Below are 20,972 nucleotides of genomic sequence, written 5' to 3' on the forward strand. Positions count from 1 at the left end.
TCAACGTGTTAAAGGATGTTGGTCGTCAATATTTATCAAAAGCCACTTTCAGTAACTGTGCCATTATAAAAAGAAGCGTAAAAAGAATGAACGAATATTTGATATAATGATATTGTTTTTAAAAGCGACATATTTAATATCGCTTTCTTATATTAAAGTAACAACTTAGTTTACACATCTGTATTCAATTTTGTAGCCCAAGGCTAAACGCTCTTTCGCCTAGCAATGAATGGATCAACCTAAAATCTTTTCTATGCATGGAATCACTGTCTCTCCAAAGTAATCATTTACAGAGCAGCACAATAGGGGAAAGCGGTCGAGGGAAATTCGAATTCGACCGTCGCGAGTTTTCATCCGCGAGACGGACCTGCGCGGAACGCTCATCGATGAGATCCGCCGCGAGAGGCGCGATGCGTCGCGACGCTGGCATGTGCCGCAGATTATGCCGCATTGGCACAACCGTACGGCACCGGTCGGTCGACGAATCGCGTCGTGACGAGATTCGCGAAACGAAACGGACGAGTCGATCGCGAAACGATTAAAAACGAGGCGACCACGATGCGCCGCCGCGGACGTCGACGACGATCAGCCGATCCGTGAGTCGAGATATCAAAGAAAATCGACGACCCGTCGATACGAGTCGGAAGTATAGGGGAGGAAAAAGGTTCGTCTACTTACTCGAAGAAACAGAAGCCCACAGAATCATGAACGTCCGACGTTTGCCCGGTTTCATGTACCACTACAAGATGATCTCTGGCTTCCTGGCCTCGACTGTCCTCCTCGTCTTGTACTTGCTTCTTCACTGGGGTATTATGTGCACGAACCTCGAGGCCTGGCGTCACGTATCCAACGTGGTGAGTCCTTTCCACCCAGAAACGATTCTCACTGTCGATATCCCTCCCGTCCTTGCGACCCAACGTCTATTACGACGAGGATCTCACAGGGGATGCTCGAAGAGGCGAAACGAGGGTAGTAGAGAAAGGGATCAGGGAACGAGACGGGCACGCACGCGCCCTCGCGACGTCTACGGAACCGACTGAACCGTGAGATACCTGCGGATTTCACGCTGTATGTACAATGTATATACAGGATGACGAAAGTCGAAGGTGATCCGTGTTTGCGCGTATGTACCTATTCGCTTCTGTTTACAAACTTACCGCGGAGCCCTGCCGCGGTCGAAGGACGCTGATTTTCGGAATTTGCTGTCGACAACTGTGCAGAATCGTTGCTTTGGTTATTTGCTTTAAACGTGAATGCGTTTCGTGGACTTTCCATCTTGAAAGACTCGAGTCTGGAGAAACGTGGCTTTGATTTGTTCCATATTTTTGGAACTTTAACGATAGAGTCACATAGTTGGTCAATAACAAAATGTTTAGTAAATATTTCTATTTAGAGTTGTAAATAATTATGTAAATGTATAGACAGTACCTTCGGTACCAACACGTACCTATTTAAAAGGCTAGAATATATTTTAAATTAAAGGATGTTTATCATGATAATTTTAAGAGGAAGGGTAGAAAGGATGAACGGCAATTTTATCCAATAATATTGTTTCGAACCTATTTGTGCGCCCAGGGTAAAACGCTCTGAATTTGTGCACTGGTAAATGGGTTAACATTTTTATACTTTAACGCAGCTCGAGAGATTCTCAGCCTCGCGTCGACCATAAGTGGATTAACATTCCACACCCCTACCCCTAAAAAGTTCATTGATTACGGTTATAAATTCAATTTATCGCGACTGGTCGCATATCCGTGTACACGAGACGTCGGACGCCAGCTTAGTGTCGCTGCTCATTACATTCGACCATTCAGCTATCATGTCGGTGTATTAAAAAACGGAACCGTTTATGTAATGTATCATACAACGCACGCGAGGTCGCGGAAAAAGTACTGCTAAACACCACTCCAACGAACTTATGGCGCGCTAATGCTTCGCTATTCACTACGTTCGCTAAAAATACCAGGAATTTCGATACGGACATGCGATCCTCCAGAGGTCACCGTTTAAAAGTAAATACGTAAATGATTAAACGTGAAGTACTTTATCAAACACACCAACAATCCAATTTTTCCTTTTTTTTTTTTGTAATAAGAATATTATCGACAAATGGAGATCGAATTAGACACGAATCAATGAGAAATAAATTAGAAATATGAAAATAATGGTAATCATTAAGTGTAGAAATTAATTCTGTGCCTTTCTAAGATTAACTTACTATTTATTTATAAAGACCATACAAGTTTTTAATCTTCCTTCAGTCACACATTCCATGTGAGCACGTGTAGTTGTAATACCGAATTTCAGAGTAATCTGTGGGATTCGTTACTACTTTTAATGTAATAAAATGACGGTTAAATATTTTTACTTAAACTATAATTATAAACAGTTGAATGTACAGGCACAGAACGAAGTTCCACCCTTAAAAATTATTTTGTTAAAGTAGGCGTCCGTGGTCGTGAAATACTTTTTATCATGGCGGTCACAAGGCAACTAAAAATATCGCGAGCACGGTCCAGACAAGTGTGCACGCGCGAGACACTGGCTACATGTGCGAATACACGCGTGCATTGCACGTAACGCAACCACCACCCACGCACCACGGAGATAATTCACTTTTATTGCTCTCATTCCGAGGGCACTCGAACATCCACGGATCGAACGTAAAAGCTACACGACATGCCTCGAGCATCCACCCACGGGGCCCTTTTTTTCTCAATTAGTACACATACGAATCACTGTTTGTTTGTACACAGCTCTCTCTCTGACCATTGTTTCGACTCAGATAATATTTCTACATTTGATTATACTGGCGTAACAAAAATAAAAAAATGTCTAAAATAATAATATTTATATTGCACCAAGTTTGCAGAGACAAGATTTTAGAAAATTTTATATAATTTGTTTCAATATAATAATGATATGATTGAATACGAAAGCATGAATGATTTATTTACGAAAGTATGCCCTGTATATGTGGAAGTGCATATGACTTCGCGAAGGAAACTGATACTTTCCGTGTTCCTTCGCCTGATAACCCTACTTCATTCTAAGATCGAGTTTTATAACGAAATGCACACGTGCACGTAACGAAAAACAGACATTGACACCGGACTCCATTTTCCCTCATGCGGTCGCAATGAGCGTAAGAAAACAAACTTATACGAAGCTTAAACGTAATGCCGGTCGTAATACAGTTCCACGATCGAACTATACCTAAATTGCGACGTTTACGCGCGTCCCAGAACGACTTGATCCATGCAAATACAATAAATCACGAAATTATCGACGACGGGGAACAGTGTAACAGTATCTCGCAATATAGGGCGCGCGATAAAACGGCTCTAATATTTTTTTTATTAAGAAATTGGTAGCGTAGACATGTAAACGGGGGAGTTGCGTCCTGAAACGATGAGGATACTAATTGCGATTATTTCTTGCAAACATTACTCTTAACATTCTCTTGTACTCCTTTCTGTTTTTGACATCGATCGCGTTGATCTCTCCCTAATTTTAAGATATTTCAGATTATTTATGGATTTAAGGAGGAAGAACATATTGCGAGGTCAAGTATTAAGTGTTCCTCGAGATACTTCTTTGTAGTGTTTATTCCACGTTATAAAATGTTCATCGAACCATCAAATAAACGTAGTAAATTCAAAACAGTTTGATCGTTTTCTCCAGAAATGTTTGGATTCACGCAGTACCTGATCGTAATTTTCATTTCAGTGCAGCACGCACAGAAAAGGCTCCGCGATAGGAATTCTATGCGAGCCGCTGTGCTCGGAAAAGGGGATTCACTCGCTCGCGTGCGAAACGCTACACGCTGGCAAGGAGGCGGTCTTCTCTGCGCACTGGGAAGCTACCAGACTCGTGTTCAAGGCTTCGAGGTTTGTTTCTTTCAGTATATGCGTTTTCCAACGCAATCGTGTCCGTCTTTTAACGTCTTCGTTAAATTCTTACACTTTATTAGGTTGTTCAGAAAGAACGCGCCAATTTTTAAGAAAAATTCAAAGGCACATTTGAATTTTGATATATATTTACTGAATTATATAAATACCATTTTGTTCCACGATCTTACCACCTTTTAAGGGATGCACCCATGTTGATTGTTTTCAACCATTCCAATATAAACAGACGTGTACCACCTACCAAAAATCGGCACGGACTTTCCAGACAAACTAATATTTATTTACATTCTCTTCGCTTCCCGACATCCCCATCAAGGATGCCAGAAGTCTGTTAGGGCCTGCTGCACCTATAGCTCGGGGTACCTCGGGTACCTCGGGATCACTAAACCCGTGCCGTAGCTACAATCAAACGTAGTTACAGTCCTTGAGGGCGAATTTGTCCTAGAATTCAGATCAAACCATCATCGATTGTTTTCACTTTCGTTCATCATAATTTCAAAGTTCGCCAATGGCCACGATGAAACCGATCGATGAATTTCAGAACGAAGACCCCGGTTGAGCAGTACGAGTCGCTGTTCTGGACGGACATAGCCGGGGACAAGCATTTCCCATCCGAGAAGGACTTCAGCGCCATGATCCGGGATCTGGTCGTTAGCAAGCTGAACGTGACGCTGTCGCAGCATCAATTAGAGAGGCTGGCGCGACTTCGTACGCATCGCGTCGAGACGGAGTTGTCCAGACGACAGCTTGAAATGGAGAATCTCTGGCCGTTGTTGCAGGAGAACGAGTACCTGATGACCATCCTCTACGAGGACAGGGACGTATTCCCTCAGCTGATTGGCACGTGCGGGACGTTCTACGCGGTCGAGTACGTTCGACCGATCGAAACGCCCACGACCGTGCTCGCGTTGTCCGACTCGAAGCCGGAATGGGCGAAACGGTTGAAGCTGGCCGTGATGATCCTGGACCTGCTCGAGGAACTCGACACCAACTTCCCCGAGCCGATCCATCTCTGCGACGTGAAAATAAACCATTTCGGACTGCCTCTAGGCGGACAGAAGCTCAAGTTCCTCGACCTCGACGCCGTGTTCCCTAAAACGATCATCAGCCGTATCACGTCCGACAGAAAGAGCTGCGTGAAACACGAGGACTGCGACTTCTTCGACTGCAGGTCCATCTGCTCCAAAGACAAGCGCTGCGAGTCTCCGGTCATGAACAATAATTTACAAGTAACTTTCTCATTCTGTATCAAAGTACGCTGTTCTCGTATTTGGAGATTTTCTGAATATTTCTGGAATTTCAGATCGTGTGCGAGAAGATATTCCTCGGCTGGACGCTCTCGGGGACTATCATAATTCCTGGACTACTTATGTCGGAGCACACCACTAGCACACTCGCGGTAATGTTGCGACAGTGTGCGAATCCAGCTGGCGATATCGAGCATCTGCCACGTGCTGCAGTGCCAGATAACTTGAAAACGCGTTTGTACAATATGCTGCACGAAATGGAACAGGAGGTTGCAGCTTCTGTGTAAAAACTAAACACATTTTCGTTGATGTACAAAGACGTTGTAAGGCTCTATAGGATGTCGTGTTTTAATTTGCAGACTTCAGCAGGGCCGTTTTATTGAATTTATTTTGTTCAGATATCGTGGATTAGAAAAGAAAGAAAAATTCAAGGGCTGCCAAGGAAGGCAATGGGGAAATTTCAGTGACCAATGCCGCCACAAATGTGTTCAACGTTGCACACATTAGCATGGGGGCCCTTAAGGGGGCATTTCACTGTGAACGCACAAAAAACAACATATTTTCAATAATTTTTTTCTTATGAACTATTGTATAAAATTGAATGAATGTTTTTTCCCCTTAAAAGTATGATTAAGGAAAGTAAATAAAAAATTTTTTTTGGTAGAAAATATTTCGTCATTTATTTACAAAATAATATGCATGTGTGAAAAAAAAAAAGTTATCCGCTGGCGCAGATGATTTTGGCTCTCCTGGTAAGCTGAAACAGAAAATCGAAAAAGTTTATTAAACTATGTTGTCACACCTATAGTCGGAACCTCCACTTATTTATTTCATCGAAAATAAACAAAATGGCAGCGTTTCTTGTGAAGGAGAGTAAAAAAAAAACCCTTTTTTTGTACCGTAAATCAGGTGAAATTGTAAGTAAAAATTAAAACATCAACTACTTGGAGATTCCAACGATAGGTGTGACGACATAGTTTAATAAACTTTTTCGATTTTCTGTTTCAGATTACCAGGAGAGCTAAAATCATCTGCGCCAGCGGATAACTTTTTTTTTGGAACACATACATATTATTTTATAAATAAATGACAAAATATTTTTTACCAGAAAAAATTTTTTATTTACTTTCCTTAATCATACCTTTAAGGGGGGAAAAACATTCATTCAATTTTATGCAATAGTTCCTGAGAAAAAAATTATTGAAAATATGCTTTTTTTGTGCGTTCACAGTGAAATGTCTCCCTAGACGACACTGGATCTTAGTTATTTATGTTTAAACTTTGTTCCCAAGTCTGGTGGACGTGATCGTGTCGACCTTCCATAGGCGCATCATCATTTCTGTGAATTGAACCTTCAGTCCTAATCGTCATCTTCATCCTTGCGAATACACTTCCTGACTCGAATACATCCGCAGATTCGAATAAACGAGAGATGAACGAACATTTTTACTGTGAGAATTTAAGAGAATAAGCGACCACTAGAGGCTAGTGATAGTGATAAGGATAGAAAGTGTAAAAATAATGTTATCAACAACGAGCACAAATATGGAGTACTCTCACTTAATTGCAGCCTTACTACAGTGTACTTTAAATTTGTTCTATACGCTTATATAGGAGCCAAAGTACAAGAGTCATTATTTTTAGTATCCGCCCGTATGACTTGACAAATTTCGGTGAAAAGTTAGTATGCCATAGATCCTAATCTTCCTCAACTTGGATTGACATTAGAATTCTTCAATTCGTTGCATGGTACTGTGCGAGAAGTCAAATTAATTGCAGAAATAAGATCAGTATTAGAGTTTAATTAGTTTAAGGTTTACCAGCAGTTTGAACAATTTTACATTGGAACATTTTGAGAAGAAATAAGTAACTCTTGATTCTTTAGACGTACTTGGCTATTCCTTTTGACCGATAATAAATCTTATTTTCGAAAGTAAATGTTATTTACTTCTACCTTATACAGGAAGGAAATTTGTGAAATGAATTTATGTTGTTACATAGAATAAATACAATTTTTTAAATTAAACAATATGACTTCCTGTTTTCAAGATGTAATATATTTTAAGAATTAACTAGTATATTACTTCTATTAGCTTTAAATTTATTCTAGCGTCCCGCTGTTTTAATTCAAGTCATGTGACTTAGTGGTGCCATCGGTGGGAGAACGCCCAAGTTTGTCGTGAATAATAGTTGAAACTGTTGTTGCTAGATGGCGCGACTAACTAAAGAGTCGATAATGATGCCTGCATTACAAAATTATTCCTAAAAATGGTACAATTGAAATAAAATGTATACACGTATAACGTAAAATGTAGTGTCATAATGCAAAGAATCGTATTAATTATTCATTTTGAGTACATTTATGAATTTGCTGGCGCCATCTTATAGAAACAGTGGGAACTATTTTCACTACAAACTTGGGTGTTTTCTCACCGATAACGCCACTAATACTAAACTACGCGCCATCTAGCGGCAACAGAACGAACTACTTTCACTACAAACTTGAGTGTTTTCTCACCGATGACGCCACTAATACTAAACTACGCGCCATCTAGCGGCAACAGAACGAACTACTTTTTTACTACAAACTTGAGCGTTTTTCCACCGATGGCGCCACTCTCATTCCTTTAGGCGCGAAACGACGCGTCAATTTGAAATCAAAATACGAAACAAAGTATCACAAAAACAAGACATTCTCTTTTCTTTTTATATGTAAATCTTGTTCGCACAAGACGCAGTAAAGGTAAAGTGAAAAACATCAGGAAATCATGGATTTTCATTGAAATATGTAATATCATTTCATTTGACTGTTCGATACAAATAAGTTTCATCGTTGTGCTTCCCGCGTACTTGAACTTACAACGTGTACTTCCACCTTTATCGAAACATACATATAAGATACACGAATAGAATTATCTTGCGCAAGACTTAGATTACTGTCAGTAACGTTTAAGCGATAGTTCGCGTTTGGAGGCAGACTGATCGAAATAAAAACAAACTAACGCAGACAACCGAAAATCATTTTTCGTTGGCAAACGAGATACACATTTACGTTGAGTGTGATTCGTAAACAATGGAAGAAACAGAGAAGACGTCTCTAGAACATAATTCTCTTTATACAATCGCTTCGTTAAATTAAAACGTAAAATTATAGCAACACGTTCGTTGCATGTCACGTATAACGTAGAAGATACACTTTAAACATTATAAAGTGCCGTAAATGACTAGTTGGATTCTACACCGTAATACTGTACAGGGTTTCCCAAACGTATCACTTTACGATAAAGATCAAACAATTCCACCGAGAATTCACCGATTCTTTTTTTCTTTCGTACAAATTAACACCAAAGTTTAATAGAGCTACGATTTTTTATTCGAGTACGATAAACGATCCTAGAAGTATATTTCACGCTTGCAATGTTTGTCGTTGTATAGACGCTTATTCTCTCTGTCTTTCCAAAATCGATAACGCAAAATGGAACAACAATCATTTCGTAAAAATTTCGTTGAGAAATTCAAGGGGTAAATATTCAATGGAGGACCCTATACACATACGTGGCTATCGAGTAACATGTATACTTTTTTTTTTTTAATGATTTGTCCCTTAAATTGTCACCTGTATAATACAAATAGTTCCTAGATCGTTGTACATTGGTATATTACCAGTCCTCGCCTATGTGAAATTTAATTACATCATCTCGTTCACCTTTCTTAATTGCTAATTAAAATATAAATACCTATATATATATATATATATAATTCCCTTTACATAGTCTACTTATATCGATTTTGTTTAAGCTTTATTAGCCATAGACAATCTGCTTGGTATTTACAGAGATTAGATACAAAATTATAAACAGTTCTTAGTACAAAATAATTTTATGACTATAACGATTAAGGTTCAATAGCGTAGAGCAGGCCTAGGCAACCTTTCACGGCCTATCAGCAATTTTTCTCCCTCTGTTTCCCTCTTTCTCCCCCTCCTCTCTCTCTCTCTCCCACTCTCTATCTTTTCAGAAAGATCAATTATATCAATTTTTTGTCAAGTTTCCGGAGTGCGGTATTTACAAATTCTCCAGTAATTTTTATTAACACGTTTCCTGCCAGGAAGATCACCAGCGATCACCACCGTGACAATTTTCTATTAATAAAGTACTTGGAAAGTAAAACAGAGAACAATTACCGTTTTGAAGCTGAAAGAACTAATTAATACCGAGGGTTTTGCGTGAACGAAATACAAGGTATAAAGTGCCACAGGATGTTTTCTAAGAAACTAATAAAGATATCGACTTCATTTTTGCTAAAAAATTCTTTGAGTTTACCAGATATAAAATTAATACCAACTTCTCCCTTCGCCATTTTCTTTTCTCATCTAACACTTACTCCAAACAATATTTAGAAAAAATTAGAAAGATTTCTTCGTTACTTTCTGAGAAAACAGCTCGCAATACTTTACACTGGATAATCCTGTAGAGCGCAATGAAATTAGTCACGTTTTATCGTAAAATTATTGCTCTAAGAAGAGAAGAACGCGGGAAGGAACGTTTGTTACGAAACAAACGCGCTTGTTTGCCGTAGCGAGAAAGTCTTTGTTAGATTGCCCGTGCCTGAATAGAAGATATAGCTAGGTGAGCTCTCCACAGTCTTCCGCGACTACCTCTAACATTTCTCTCAATTCCACGTCAGGTTAACAATCGGATGTGCTGGAAATCGGATTCGATAAATACGTAGATAACAATGTTCAGTGAGTTCCTAGAACTGCGACAATAGAGCCGGTATTATTCACTTAAGAAAGTCAGATACATGGAAAGTTCGTTTCATTTTATGCGACTCGATGACCACTGTGGAATCAGGTGACAATTTTTTCTTGTTAACTCATTTCATTGTTGGATGTTGCAAAATTGCTTTCGTCGACTGCGTTATATAGACTATTTAATAGAAATAATAAAGGTTCGATGCTGCCTGTTTAACTTTGCTCTTATCACCTCTTCGTCGTTCATTTAATATGTTTAAAACTTCCAGGTATGTGTTGGATATGTTCGCAGCTTCGTTGGATAATTAAACACAAAAATGGCTACGGTTTAAAAATAAAAGAAGACAAGTTATACGTCTACCAAAGTGTTGCATTCATTGCTAAAACGTGTCTCGTTGATTGAGAAACGTTTTTAGAGTCTGATTAGGAGTGATTGTCGATCGTGCATTCGTTGCAAAATATTATTCAATCAAGTCGAAGCAAACTCTCACCGATTGCCAATTCACCTCGTTGGGTGTATCGTTGAAATCAACGCGGAGCTCGCGAATCTTTCATGAAACGTCCGATTCATTGAAACCGGGCGATAGAGTGTCTTCGTAAACGAAAACAGCGAAGCTTTAGAAATCACAGGAGAAAAGATGAGTAGTCGACGCTAGGTAGAAGCAAGCCATCTAGATTATACAGCGCGAATTTTTGAGCAGAGAAAGGATTGCGCACGTTCACGATAGAAACTCGTCAGATTTTAGCAAAAATAAAGAAAGAGGAATGGGCAAAATTCTCATGTAGATGAGAAATTTTGAAAAAGATGGCATTCAACGCAGATGAACAACGTCTCACGTGTTATGTTTGCAGTGAATAGTCTGAATCGTACGATTAAATGATGTTCCACCTTGAAAGAGTAAAAGCTTATTTAAATTCTGCCCATCCCTGAAGAGCAACTGAACTACATGATGTCTCGCGAGGTTCTCTTAAGAATAACTCCTCTGTTGAAGTATTTCGTGGTTATTGATAGTCATGAACAGGCTTAATTTAATTTTCGTTTTCATTTCTCTACCGACCAAGATCGACTTGGCTTGAAATTGAGATTGAACGCAGCGCAAGACGAATAATCCTTTTGCTACTGAGAACCGGTAGATACAGGTAGGTACGTAGAAATATACTAAATTATCACATGAGTAGACAAGTGAGTTACTCGTTAGCAGTAGGGGGGCAACGATACAGCCAAAGGCAGCAATATGCTTACATCGATGAATCTAAACGCAACTATGAGTCGTTTGCACTTTCACTTATCAATTTTCAGTGCTTTCGTTTCTTCAATGTTAATTATACATAACGCTAAATCGTTGAATGATACTACAGTTCTAATTAGCCGAATGAATCTATACTCGTTTCATAACTCCACAAATTCGAACTACGATTCTTTCCACCTCGAAATAACGCAAACTTTCACTGCTCATTTTTCTTCTTTCACTGGTTAGACGACGACACTTGTTACGTTTAAATTCAACGTACGTACGTTTTATATACGAACGGCTATGTCTCCGACTATCTACTTCTTACGTGGCGAATTACATTAAGATATATAAATAGTATTTTTAATGTTATAACGGTAACATCACCTACATGCTAGATATTGCGAATGCTATCGATAGTATTTCATCTGATATAAATGCATGGAACATAACGATTGGTGTGATTAATTAATCGAATGTCGTGAGAATAGCATCGCTAAACGAACGTTTAACTTCGAAATTCTTGAAAGTCGTCGTTCCCTGTCCCTCCATGCTTCTTAATACCATTGAGATTGATACCAATTTTCCGATATGTCGATCGCGCCGATGAATGCTTCTTTACGCGAAACTTTCGCTCCTTGACCCCTGGAGCAGTGGTTCCCAAAATTTTTTACAGAGGGAGCTCACTACCAAAATTGTTATTACGTTTATTTGAATTAATTCAAAATTAACTGATTCAATTAAATGTTAGAAAACGTCCATTTCAGTCAAACGTTCAGTGAATCTATACAACACGATTACATAATTGTTAAATGTCAATGAAAATTATTAGTTTATTCCATACAAATTAATACAAAAAGGTGTTTTTCAGTTGTTCGATAGAAGATACCCCCTACTTTGGGAAATACTGCCCCAAAGCAGCCAGTTTCGCTCGTCCTTCAGCGAAATCACGTCCAAGAGAGAAGACAGAAAGGACCGTGATTTCCAAGGACGACTCTAACACTCGTCAGCTGCTAATCTCGTCCCGTTCGCGTCAACGCAATGATAAACGTATATTACCTCTCGATGTATGCCTATATGTACAATATACTAATTCTTTTCTTCTTTTTTTTTTTTATGTATGTTTGTATTGATCCCGCCTATCATATAAAGTTACAATTATGATGTGTCATAGTCGTGGTGCGAGCCACCACTTCTTAACAGAGAATATGTATACCGTTTCCTCCACGTAAATCACGAACTATGATATCGCCGAGCTCTCTCGCGAGATCACGACCTCGACACGTTGCTTCTGTTCGTCGAAATCCTAATTTAACCTACTCGTTTGCCAAGGGAAGGCCTCGACCTGTCCCTATATATCCCCGTTGGAACGCGTGGAACATTAGGCGTGGGTACTCGATAATTTTAGAGATGACCAGTCGCGTGTATATCTCTGATTGGAAGAGTAAAATGGAAAGAGAACAAAAAATGAACTCGATGAAAACAGACCAATACTCGTAGCGTCTAGCGCAAGTTACATCTTACGTAATTGTTTATATTTCTACAATTACCAAGTGTTTACACCTGATGTTTTACACATTGCAACAGGGACATTTCTTTTATGATGCTATAAAAGCATTTTAATGTACGAAAAGGACAAGTTGGCCCTTTCTCCGATGAGTATTAGCATTGCATCTGAACGAACGCAACCTGATCCGTTTATCAGCCGTGAAACAATTATCTACGCGAGATTTTTATACGATTTCGCCGTGCACAAGAGAGCCCCTACCGTGTCTCTGTAAAGTTACACGAGATTCGACAGTCTTCGTTTGCTTCGACGAACCAAATTCGAAGCAAGCCTACCGAACGCCTAACGATTACGATTAATTTACGCACGATGAGAAATGTAACCATCTACGCGTCCACGCGCATTCATACCCACTTGATTCATATGTATACCGTTTTTCAATTCTTTTGTTTCATCCCGCGAAGGAATCTGATATTTTAGTTATCGTATTGCCGTACGTTGATGCGGTTCCTTTTCATTCTTCCGAAATAACATCGTTTTGGATGAATAACCTCTAATTCAAGGATGGGCAACTGGTCGGGTCAGGAGGCGCAGCGAGAGCGACAGTTCTTTAGATATTCTTTAAATCGTTTCTAGACTATGTTTTAATGGTTTCCTTGACGAAATTAGTGTAACTGATGTACCGTAAGAAATTTAATTCACGAATAGAGTACTCTAGGTACCATTCAAATAGTGTACGCGAGTTGTTCTCCAAGATGGCAGCCTCCGCATCATCGAAGAGGCTTTAGAACTATTATCGAGAACTATTATCTCGTAATTAAATTTAACAGCAACGAAATATGCTACTGTTAACACTGAAACGTACTTGTAAACGAAACTAATGTATATTAAAGCTTGCAGTAACGTCTGGTAGCCCAACGATGGCCCTCGAGCGTTCGCGATGCCCACAGTTGCCCCTCCCTACTCTAATTCCTTAAGTAACGAATACTCCTTACTTACCTCGACGATATAGACGTACATCTTTTAATCCATGCAGGAATGTTCACAGCTGTATTACGATTACACGATATTGCTCCTAAATTTTCGACGATCATTACGGACCCTTGACGTCCACCGAGAACCCCACGGAAAAATGGTACCTCTCGGCGAACAAAGGTCGTCCACGCGTTCTCTCGATTGTCGAATTCACAGTTTCACGTTTGTATTCCCTAGAGATCTTAACGTCTAAACAATAGTTCATCGAATGCTAGCGTATCCGACGTCGTTGCGTCCCGATGGTCTCGCGCGTTCCCTTCTTACGTACCAAAGCGAAACACCCGAACTCACGGAGTACCCTTTCTCTCGATCGAGTTCGGCGCTCGACGAATTCGTCGGTTCTTCGAGAATTCGGGTAACGACCGAGTCTCCCGAGGTTCGAGGTTCGAGATGACCAAGATCGGACCGGTGTTGTCGTTGTATCCGCTCCTCCGATGTCTCGCACCCCTGCGAGATCGTTCGTCGGCCTAGTGAAAAAGCTCGTTCCCGCCAAAAGAATCAGAACTTGGTCCTCATGGTAATCCAATGAGGATACATCGCGTCGTCGACGGTCTCTCGGCGAGTGTTCGAGCGATTCCCAGCCGGGCAGGAACGGCAAACGCCAAGAACATCGTGCTCATCGACGTCGCGGAACATTCAATATCAGGACGTGGGCGCGTAACCGAGGTTTTTTCGCTGCAGGAACATCGAAATCTCCCGGAAGGTGGGCCTCTCGTTCTCCTCCTGCCGCCAGCACTCGAGCATCAGGTCGTAAATATCCTTCGAGCACGCGGTAGGTCGGGGCAGATAATCGAAAAGGTTGTCGGTGCTCTCTTTGCAGCCGTTGTTCTCGCCACCGGCGTCGGGGCAGTCAGCTGCCCGGTGCAGCCGTCGCAGGCTCTGCACCACTTCCTCGTCCGACAAGTGCTCGTACGGAACCCGTCTGCCCAGGTTCAGGATCTCCCACAGGGTCACGGCGAACGCCCATACGTCACTCTTCGTCGTGTACTTGCCCTGAGAAGATCGTATCGATTATCGCTTACTGCTACGCGACGGGATTCATAACGCGCGCGAATCGAATAAAGCGGAACTGGAAAGGGTCTTCGAAGAGTGAGCGGCTGAACGGCGATAATATTGTTAATAAAATAATTTTTTGGGAAAAAAATTTAACCGACCATACATTTTAATGTATGAATAATGCAGGTAACCAAATCGAATACAATCTGTATACTGTGAATATTATGCATGTATGGGGTACAGTACAAGGAAGGCGTACAAGAAATATACATGATGTATGTTGAACACATTTTTTATTTAATATAATAATATTGTTATTTCGCTTTGGATAAGTGCACGTATATTATGGTTACTTTTAGTATGTATTTATTATAGCTTGTATCATAAATGCATAAAATACGCAGTCTAGTGAAATAATTGAAGATAGGTCATCTGGATAACTACATGTTTTTTAAATAAAATTATCGGGGTCGAAGTTGTTCGAGCTTTAGGGGTGAATGGTAAGGTTGTTAATTTTGACAAGAATGGTGCTAGATTAATGGCAATAAAAATTGACTCGAAAGCGGTCGGGTTAAGGAAGGTATTTATATTCGATTAGCGATTGAATCATTAAACGCGACAATCTGTTCAAACACCGCGAATAATGATAAAATCAATTTCGTATGCGCATATTGTATCAGTTAGTTCGGAAATTCGCAAACAGGTAATAACCGCGACGTAAACGTTAAATAAAATAACACGCAGAGTGAATAGAGCTTACCAGAAATATGGATTCCCAGGCCATCCAACGTATCGGCAGCGGTACAGCGCCGTCGACTTTGTAATAATCGCACGCGTACAATTCGTTGTCCGTACCGAAATCTGAGATCTTGATGTGATAAGCTTTGCCCACCAAGCAATTCCTGTAATCGAAATCATGGTGTCGATGAATACGACGAATCAAACCATTTCCTCGCCGCGGGTATGCAACGGACGCCATTTAATTAACTCCGTGGCATCGAGGGACCCGCTATCGTTATTAACAACCTTATAATTTTCTCTTTGGAATACGGTTACCAATTATAATACCAAAAACGCAGTTGGGTCAGATAAGATTAAAACTAATTGTTTGTTCGCAGCTAGTATACGATTTTTAAAAATATAACGAAAAACGAGAGTAAAAACGTAGACTATAGCGATGGAACGTTTGATGTACGATGGGGAGACCTGATTTATGCAAAAAAGCTTCATCGTTCCGATTCAAAAGCAAATCCAGGTGCGTATTGCATTTGCATCAAGCCAACAAAAGACCACCTCGTGTACGTAGAATAGTAAGTAGGTACCAAACAATGACGAGCTAAGTTTTCACTTCCATAAATTAAATCCATAGAACCCGTAAACAAACGCGTTTACCGTCTCTGCATTTATTTATCTTGCAGAATAAACTCAGCCGTGTCTCCATTACTTTTCCGGGTCCCTGGCGGAAGGGAACGCTTTGAAATAATCCTAGACCCGGCCGCATACACGCGAATCAGTTTCGACTTCGGTAAACGGTGAGTATCGCGAATACTTTTCCGACCGATTCATTGCGAATGAAAAAGGCAGGATCGAATCGATCTCTCGTCGGTATGTGGGGTGCATAGCGCGGCCGCCAATCTGCATACGCGTACGCATTCTGTACATGGCAGCCGACCGGAAGCGGGAATGGCTGCCTGCGGGCTGCATTTCCACGTACGTGTGGATGAGCTACGTTTCCTGTACAAGCACACGCGACTGTACAATTGAACGTAGCGTTGCGGCAAACTTTACCGGCGACCGGGGGGGTTGGATCGTTGAATGATCATTGTGGATCGTTATATGAGGCGGGATAAGGCTCGCGGTCGCCGGAGAATGCGGATCTAGATGCAGACGGTGACGTAACGCGCAACCCGAACGGATTTATACACTCGCCATTGTACATTTCTAGGGCACAATTTAGTTTGCCACGTTTTGCGCTGAGCATGCTTAATTACGCTCTAATTCGCTCTAGAGATCTGGCCGCCACGGCGCTGACAATAGCTACGGCACCGTTTACAAAACTGGGTCCCGCGGGACAGTGTTTAGAGGCGAGCAAACGTTACGCGAGAAATAGTACCTAATGGTTGGGAAGAAAAGAAAGGGAATATTTTCGTATCGTTGTAAGTTTTAGGTGCTAGAACTTTACACATTGTCAGAAATGGAACGCAGCAACTTGTTCGTAGGATCTGAATGTATATACAGGGTGTCTTAAAATTAGTATAAGAACCGGAAATGGGGGGTAGCTGAGACGATTCTGAACCACAATTTCCTTGTCAAAAATGTCGGATGTTGCTCCGTTTTTTAATTAGTAACGAAAAACCACCGACCAATTGCAGCGCCCGAGTAGCGCGCGAGAGGCTGATTCGAGTCAGGTCACTCGGCCCAGAATCGTCTCAGCTACCCCCATTTCCGGTTCTTACACCGATACTAGGACACCCTGTGTAAATCCTTCTATATGGGATACAGTTTAAGTTTTCGACTGATTTTGTAATTCACGTATCCTCTAAAGTTTATCATATTATACTACAGATCAAAGTTCGATGACACTCCTGAGCCTTCGGTTTCGACATAATCTTACAATGTTTTAGAGAGTGAAAGTTAGGGAGGATGTAAAGAGAAAAACATCAGTTCGTCGTTATCTCGAGATTCGGGGTTGATGAAATTAGTCCGCGGTCTAACGCAACCCTTATCCGTTTCAGCGGCGTGAAGGTAGTGAATTTGTGTGTCCGTAGAGGACAACCCGTACACCACGAAATGTCTGCTTGGCAGTATTGGATTCTGGTTTCAGGAGGTGACTGCCTTCTGGTTTCAAAGACGAACTATAATTCTCACCGAGACAAACGAGCAACTGAACGGTGTTCGAGTATCCAGCGTTATCGAGTGAATGGAGTCAATTAATTTCGTCGGTGGAACAAAGCTCCAATTTGGAGCCAGAACCTAGGTAATTAGCCGCGCTTTATCGATCACTGTTATTGGCTATACTACGCTCTTGGAGTTCATCGGCTACGACGGTGACCTGATCCACCGAAGTCCCGGGTCAGAACGTTAATGCAATAAGCAATGTTCACTCGGTGGATCCTATCCAGTCTTTGCGTGCCTCGTAGAGCCCTCATCCCTTAAGTAAGGCTGCTTTTGCCGATACCTATACGTGATGTGAACGAGTAATACTACTTCACGAATAATCAAACACAATTTCTAATAATAGAATACTCGGAATATTTTCGATCTTTTCCTCCTGGAGTTTCTTAGTTACCCCTTTAAGAACATTTTGTCTACTAGGATCCTAGGTTCTTTAACCCATTTACTGCCAACTACGAGATATCTCGTAGTTAAAATTGATTGCAATTACTCAAGGGATATGTTTATAGCCTTTTTAATCACGAATTAATGCAAAAGAAGATCGTAAATTTTCTTTTTGAAGTTTGCCGCCTGGCAGTGAATGGGTTAATTCCAGTGTCTATCTTCTGGAGCAATATTTAGAAACAGACGAAGCCTTTGATGTATCTAGTAACAGTATCCAGAAGAAATGTCAATTAATGCAGAAAGTCTGGTGCAGAAAAGTTACGACTAGTTTCCATCTCTCGTCCAAGCAAGTTACTCCAAAGTTGAAATAAAACTTCGAGTTGCTGTTTCCAGATGCTTTTAACGAAGGACATGGCCCATTTTTTTTTTGCTTTCTGTATATTTGCACGTTCCTTTTGGTTCGATTCCAAAATTTTGCCCGGATTCAGGACATCGACAGCGGCGTTAACTGGTCCATCGAAGTACACCAGAACCTTGTTTTTCTGATCCTCTGTTACTCGAATGCTCTACTATCGAAACATTCTACTATTCGAGCGTAGGATGTTCCTGTAGAATATTTCATTGCAATATTCTCTTGAAATTAAAATAGCTCTCGTCGTCGCAAATCGCATTAGTTTTCCACTTGTAAATTAAACTTTATTTCAATGATAAATCGATAATTCCAATGATTATTTTGATATTTATACTGTTTAACTTAGAAGAGACAGTCCCATCTCTTCATTAATATGGATTTCGTAGGTTCCACTCCGCTCGAGGAGTACGATTCGAGTTGGACAAAAGAATTCCACCGGCGTGTCGACGGTCGAAGACATTTCCCCGAAGACAAAGAGTATCCACTTTCCCGTCATTTCCCCCGACAACCGAGAAGAGTCTCCTCTTATGGCTATTATCGATTCTCGGGTGCGTTGGAGTACGCCTTTGGTGATACTTTAACGTTAGAAGTCGGCGTTAGGTCGAGCAAGGGCTTCGTCGAGTTCGTGGCGGCGTGTGATCGGTAGGACTTCGACCTCTCGCGATGCCTCGACGTTAGATCCAAAGGTGAGTGCCGAGGGGGTGAGGTTTGTCGTGGGGTTGGGGAAGGTGAACGATCTAAGAAAAAAAAAAGGACGAGGGAAAAAGAAGAAAGGACGGACGAGGAAGAAGTGGGAGGCAGGGAAAGCCATTCTCTACATTTGTAATCGAAGTCGGAACAAAGGCAGCCCCTGCTTACTCGGGGGTGGAGTGCCTACATTGAGTCTTCGTCGTTCTCCACGGTCGAGCTACACGCTCTTGCGGCGTGTACGACCACTATCACTGTTTCTGGTAACACCACCACCACCACCGGTATCACCGCTATCGCTTTTGGCACACTGAACACCAGGCTGGTACATTCTCTCTACTCTTGAGTCAGTAATTCTTAAACCGTTGCTTGGTAACAGATATCAAGTTTGTTTGATTTTGTACGTGTTCCAAAATTATCAGTGTCATTTGATAAAAGAAACAGTTCAGCACCTCTATTGCATATATTTTATTTTATCTTTCACAGGAGAAATTATTTCTCGAGTGGTATGTCCTATAAAGTACATTGTACATACTATATTTATTTCTTCAAGCGTTTCAACTCAGTCGATTATGGTAAAAAATAAATCTGTATCTATATACGGATTCTGCTCGCAGGGGATGTTTGCTTCAGGGGAAATTTTGTTCTCCATCAAAATGCCTTTCTAGCAATCTATTATTGAATTCAAGTTATTATAATTATTTCATGTAGAGAACTGTGTGCCAGACTCCTCCCTAAAAAGTTAAAGAACCACTGCCTCGAGTGTTCAACCTATATGCGCGTGCCCATATATACTTTTATACCCGATCACACGCACGTTCCTCTCGCCAAGCTATTACGGAAGCGTTTGCACACGTATACACCCATACTCGCCCACACACCGAGGAACTCTTCCGTTCGCTCTCGTTCGTTCTTCCTTCAACCGGGCCAATTGAATTGCATTACCGTTTGATCAGCAATCGATTCTTTCCTCTTTTCCACTCGGTCCGGCTCTGAGAATGACTTTATACGGGGCGCACTCGCGAATAAAATAAGGTGCCAGGAGAAATTGGCTGGCGAGCGTTAGGATAAAAGTCCTGGGGTTGCGGAGCACCGACGACACATACATGTACGTACTTTCGGCTTTTCGAAGCGATTCTTTTCCCTTTGTGTAGCCAAGATTTTCATCGAGCTCCGAATAACAACCCCTTCTAGCACTTGCGTCGTTCTGTTATGACGATGGGTCAGTTTGTTTACGGATTAGGAAAAGAAATCAGGAAGAAAGAGATGCGACGGTACTAGATATTTTATTTGAGCTTTGGTGCTAGAATTCATACTCAATTTTTTCTATGTGTACGTCAATACTTTGAACTTTGGGCGTCGTAGTGTCTGTTTAATAGGGTGATCTTAAAAATAAAAATCATACTATGTCTCATGTGGAAGAAAATACATTTTACCAGAACACTTGCAAAAGTTCTGTCTGATGTTCCCTTCTCATTTTCTTATTTTTAAACAATTTTAACTAAACAGTCTGACCAACTAAACCCTCGACTGTATTTTTAACCGACTTCGAAAAGGAGGATGTTACTCAATTCGACATGTATATATATATTTTTTTTTGTTTTTTGTTTTTTTAATGTCTGTTCATCGATTACGCCGAGATAGCTTGACCAATCGGAATGAATCGTGTTGCATCTTGTAGAGCATGCCCCCCCGGTGGTCCCATTATCACGACTTCTTGCGATTTGTCATTTTTTACCCGTTTTTTTGCCAAAAAAACGTAATTTTGATTATGTATATTCGCCGATTACGCCGATATGGATTGACCAATCGGAATGAATGCTATGCTCCGAGTATGCCGGTAGCATAGGCCCCGCAGGCGCTTCTCCGGCATACTCGCGCTCTGATTGGTCGGGAGTTTCTGTTTCTGGAAT

General features: G+C 41.0%; 3 protein-coding genes across 3 annotated transcripts in view; 1 reads left to right on the forward strand and 2 right to left on the reverse strand.

Annotated features, from left to right (window-relative positions):
• Positions 1-815, reverse strand: part of LOC128872390 (glycogen-binding subunit 76A) — a 59,249-nt gene extending 58,434 nt beyond the window's left edge. The window contains exon 1 of the mRNA XM_054115025.1: positions 679-815. The gene's annotated coding sequence lies outside the window, so the exon portion shown is untranslated. The remainder of the gene's footprint in view (positions 1-678) is intronic.
• On the forward strand, positions 418-7,181 carry LOC128872393 (divergent protein kinase domain 1C). The gene is made up of 4 exons (XM_054115031.1): positions 418-854; positions 3,730-3,890; positions 4,453-5,140; positions 5,215-7,181. Exons 1-4 carry the CDS (start codon positions 705-707, stop codon positions 5,443-5,445), a joined length of 1,230 nt encoding a protein of 409 aa, XP_053971006.1. The 5' UTR covers positions 418-704; the 3' UTR covers positions 5,446-7,181.
• Positions 7,182-8,670: 1,489 nt separating this feature from the next.
• The window catches only part of LOC128872918 (discoidin domain-containing receptor 2-like), a 173,268-nt gene continuing 160,966 nt past the window's right edge, over positions 8,671-20,972 (reverse strand). The window contains exons 16-17 of the mRNA XM_054116104.1: positions 15,442-15,583; positions 8,671-14,678 (exon numbers count right to left, since the gene is read on the reverse strand). Of these exons, the coding sequence (XP_053972079.1) occupies positions 14,328-14,678; positions 15,442-15,583 (493 nt within the window). The 3' untranslated portion in view covers positions 8,671-14,327. The remainder of the gene's footprint in view (positions 14,679-15,441; positions 15,584-20,972) is intronic.

Source organism: Hylaeus volcanicus, chromosome 2 (genome assembly GCF_026283585.1).
Source record: "Hylaeus volcanicus isolate JK05 chromosome 2, UHH_iyHylVolc1.0_haploid, whole genome shotgun sequence".
Taxonomy (NCBI): domain Eukaryota; kingdom Metazoa; phylum Arthropoda; class Insecta; order Hymenoptera; family Colletidae; genus Hylaeus; species Hylaeus volcanicus.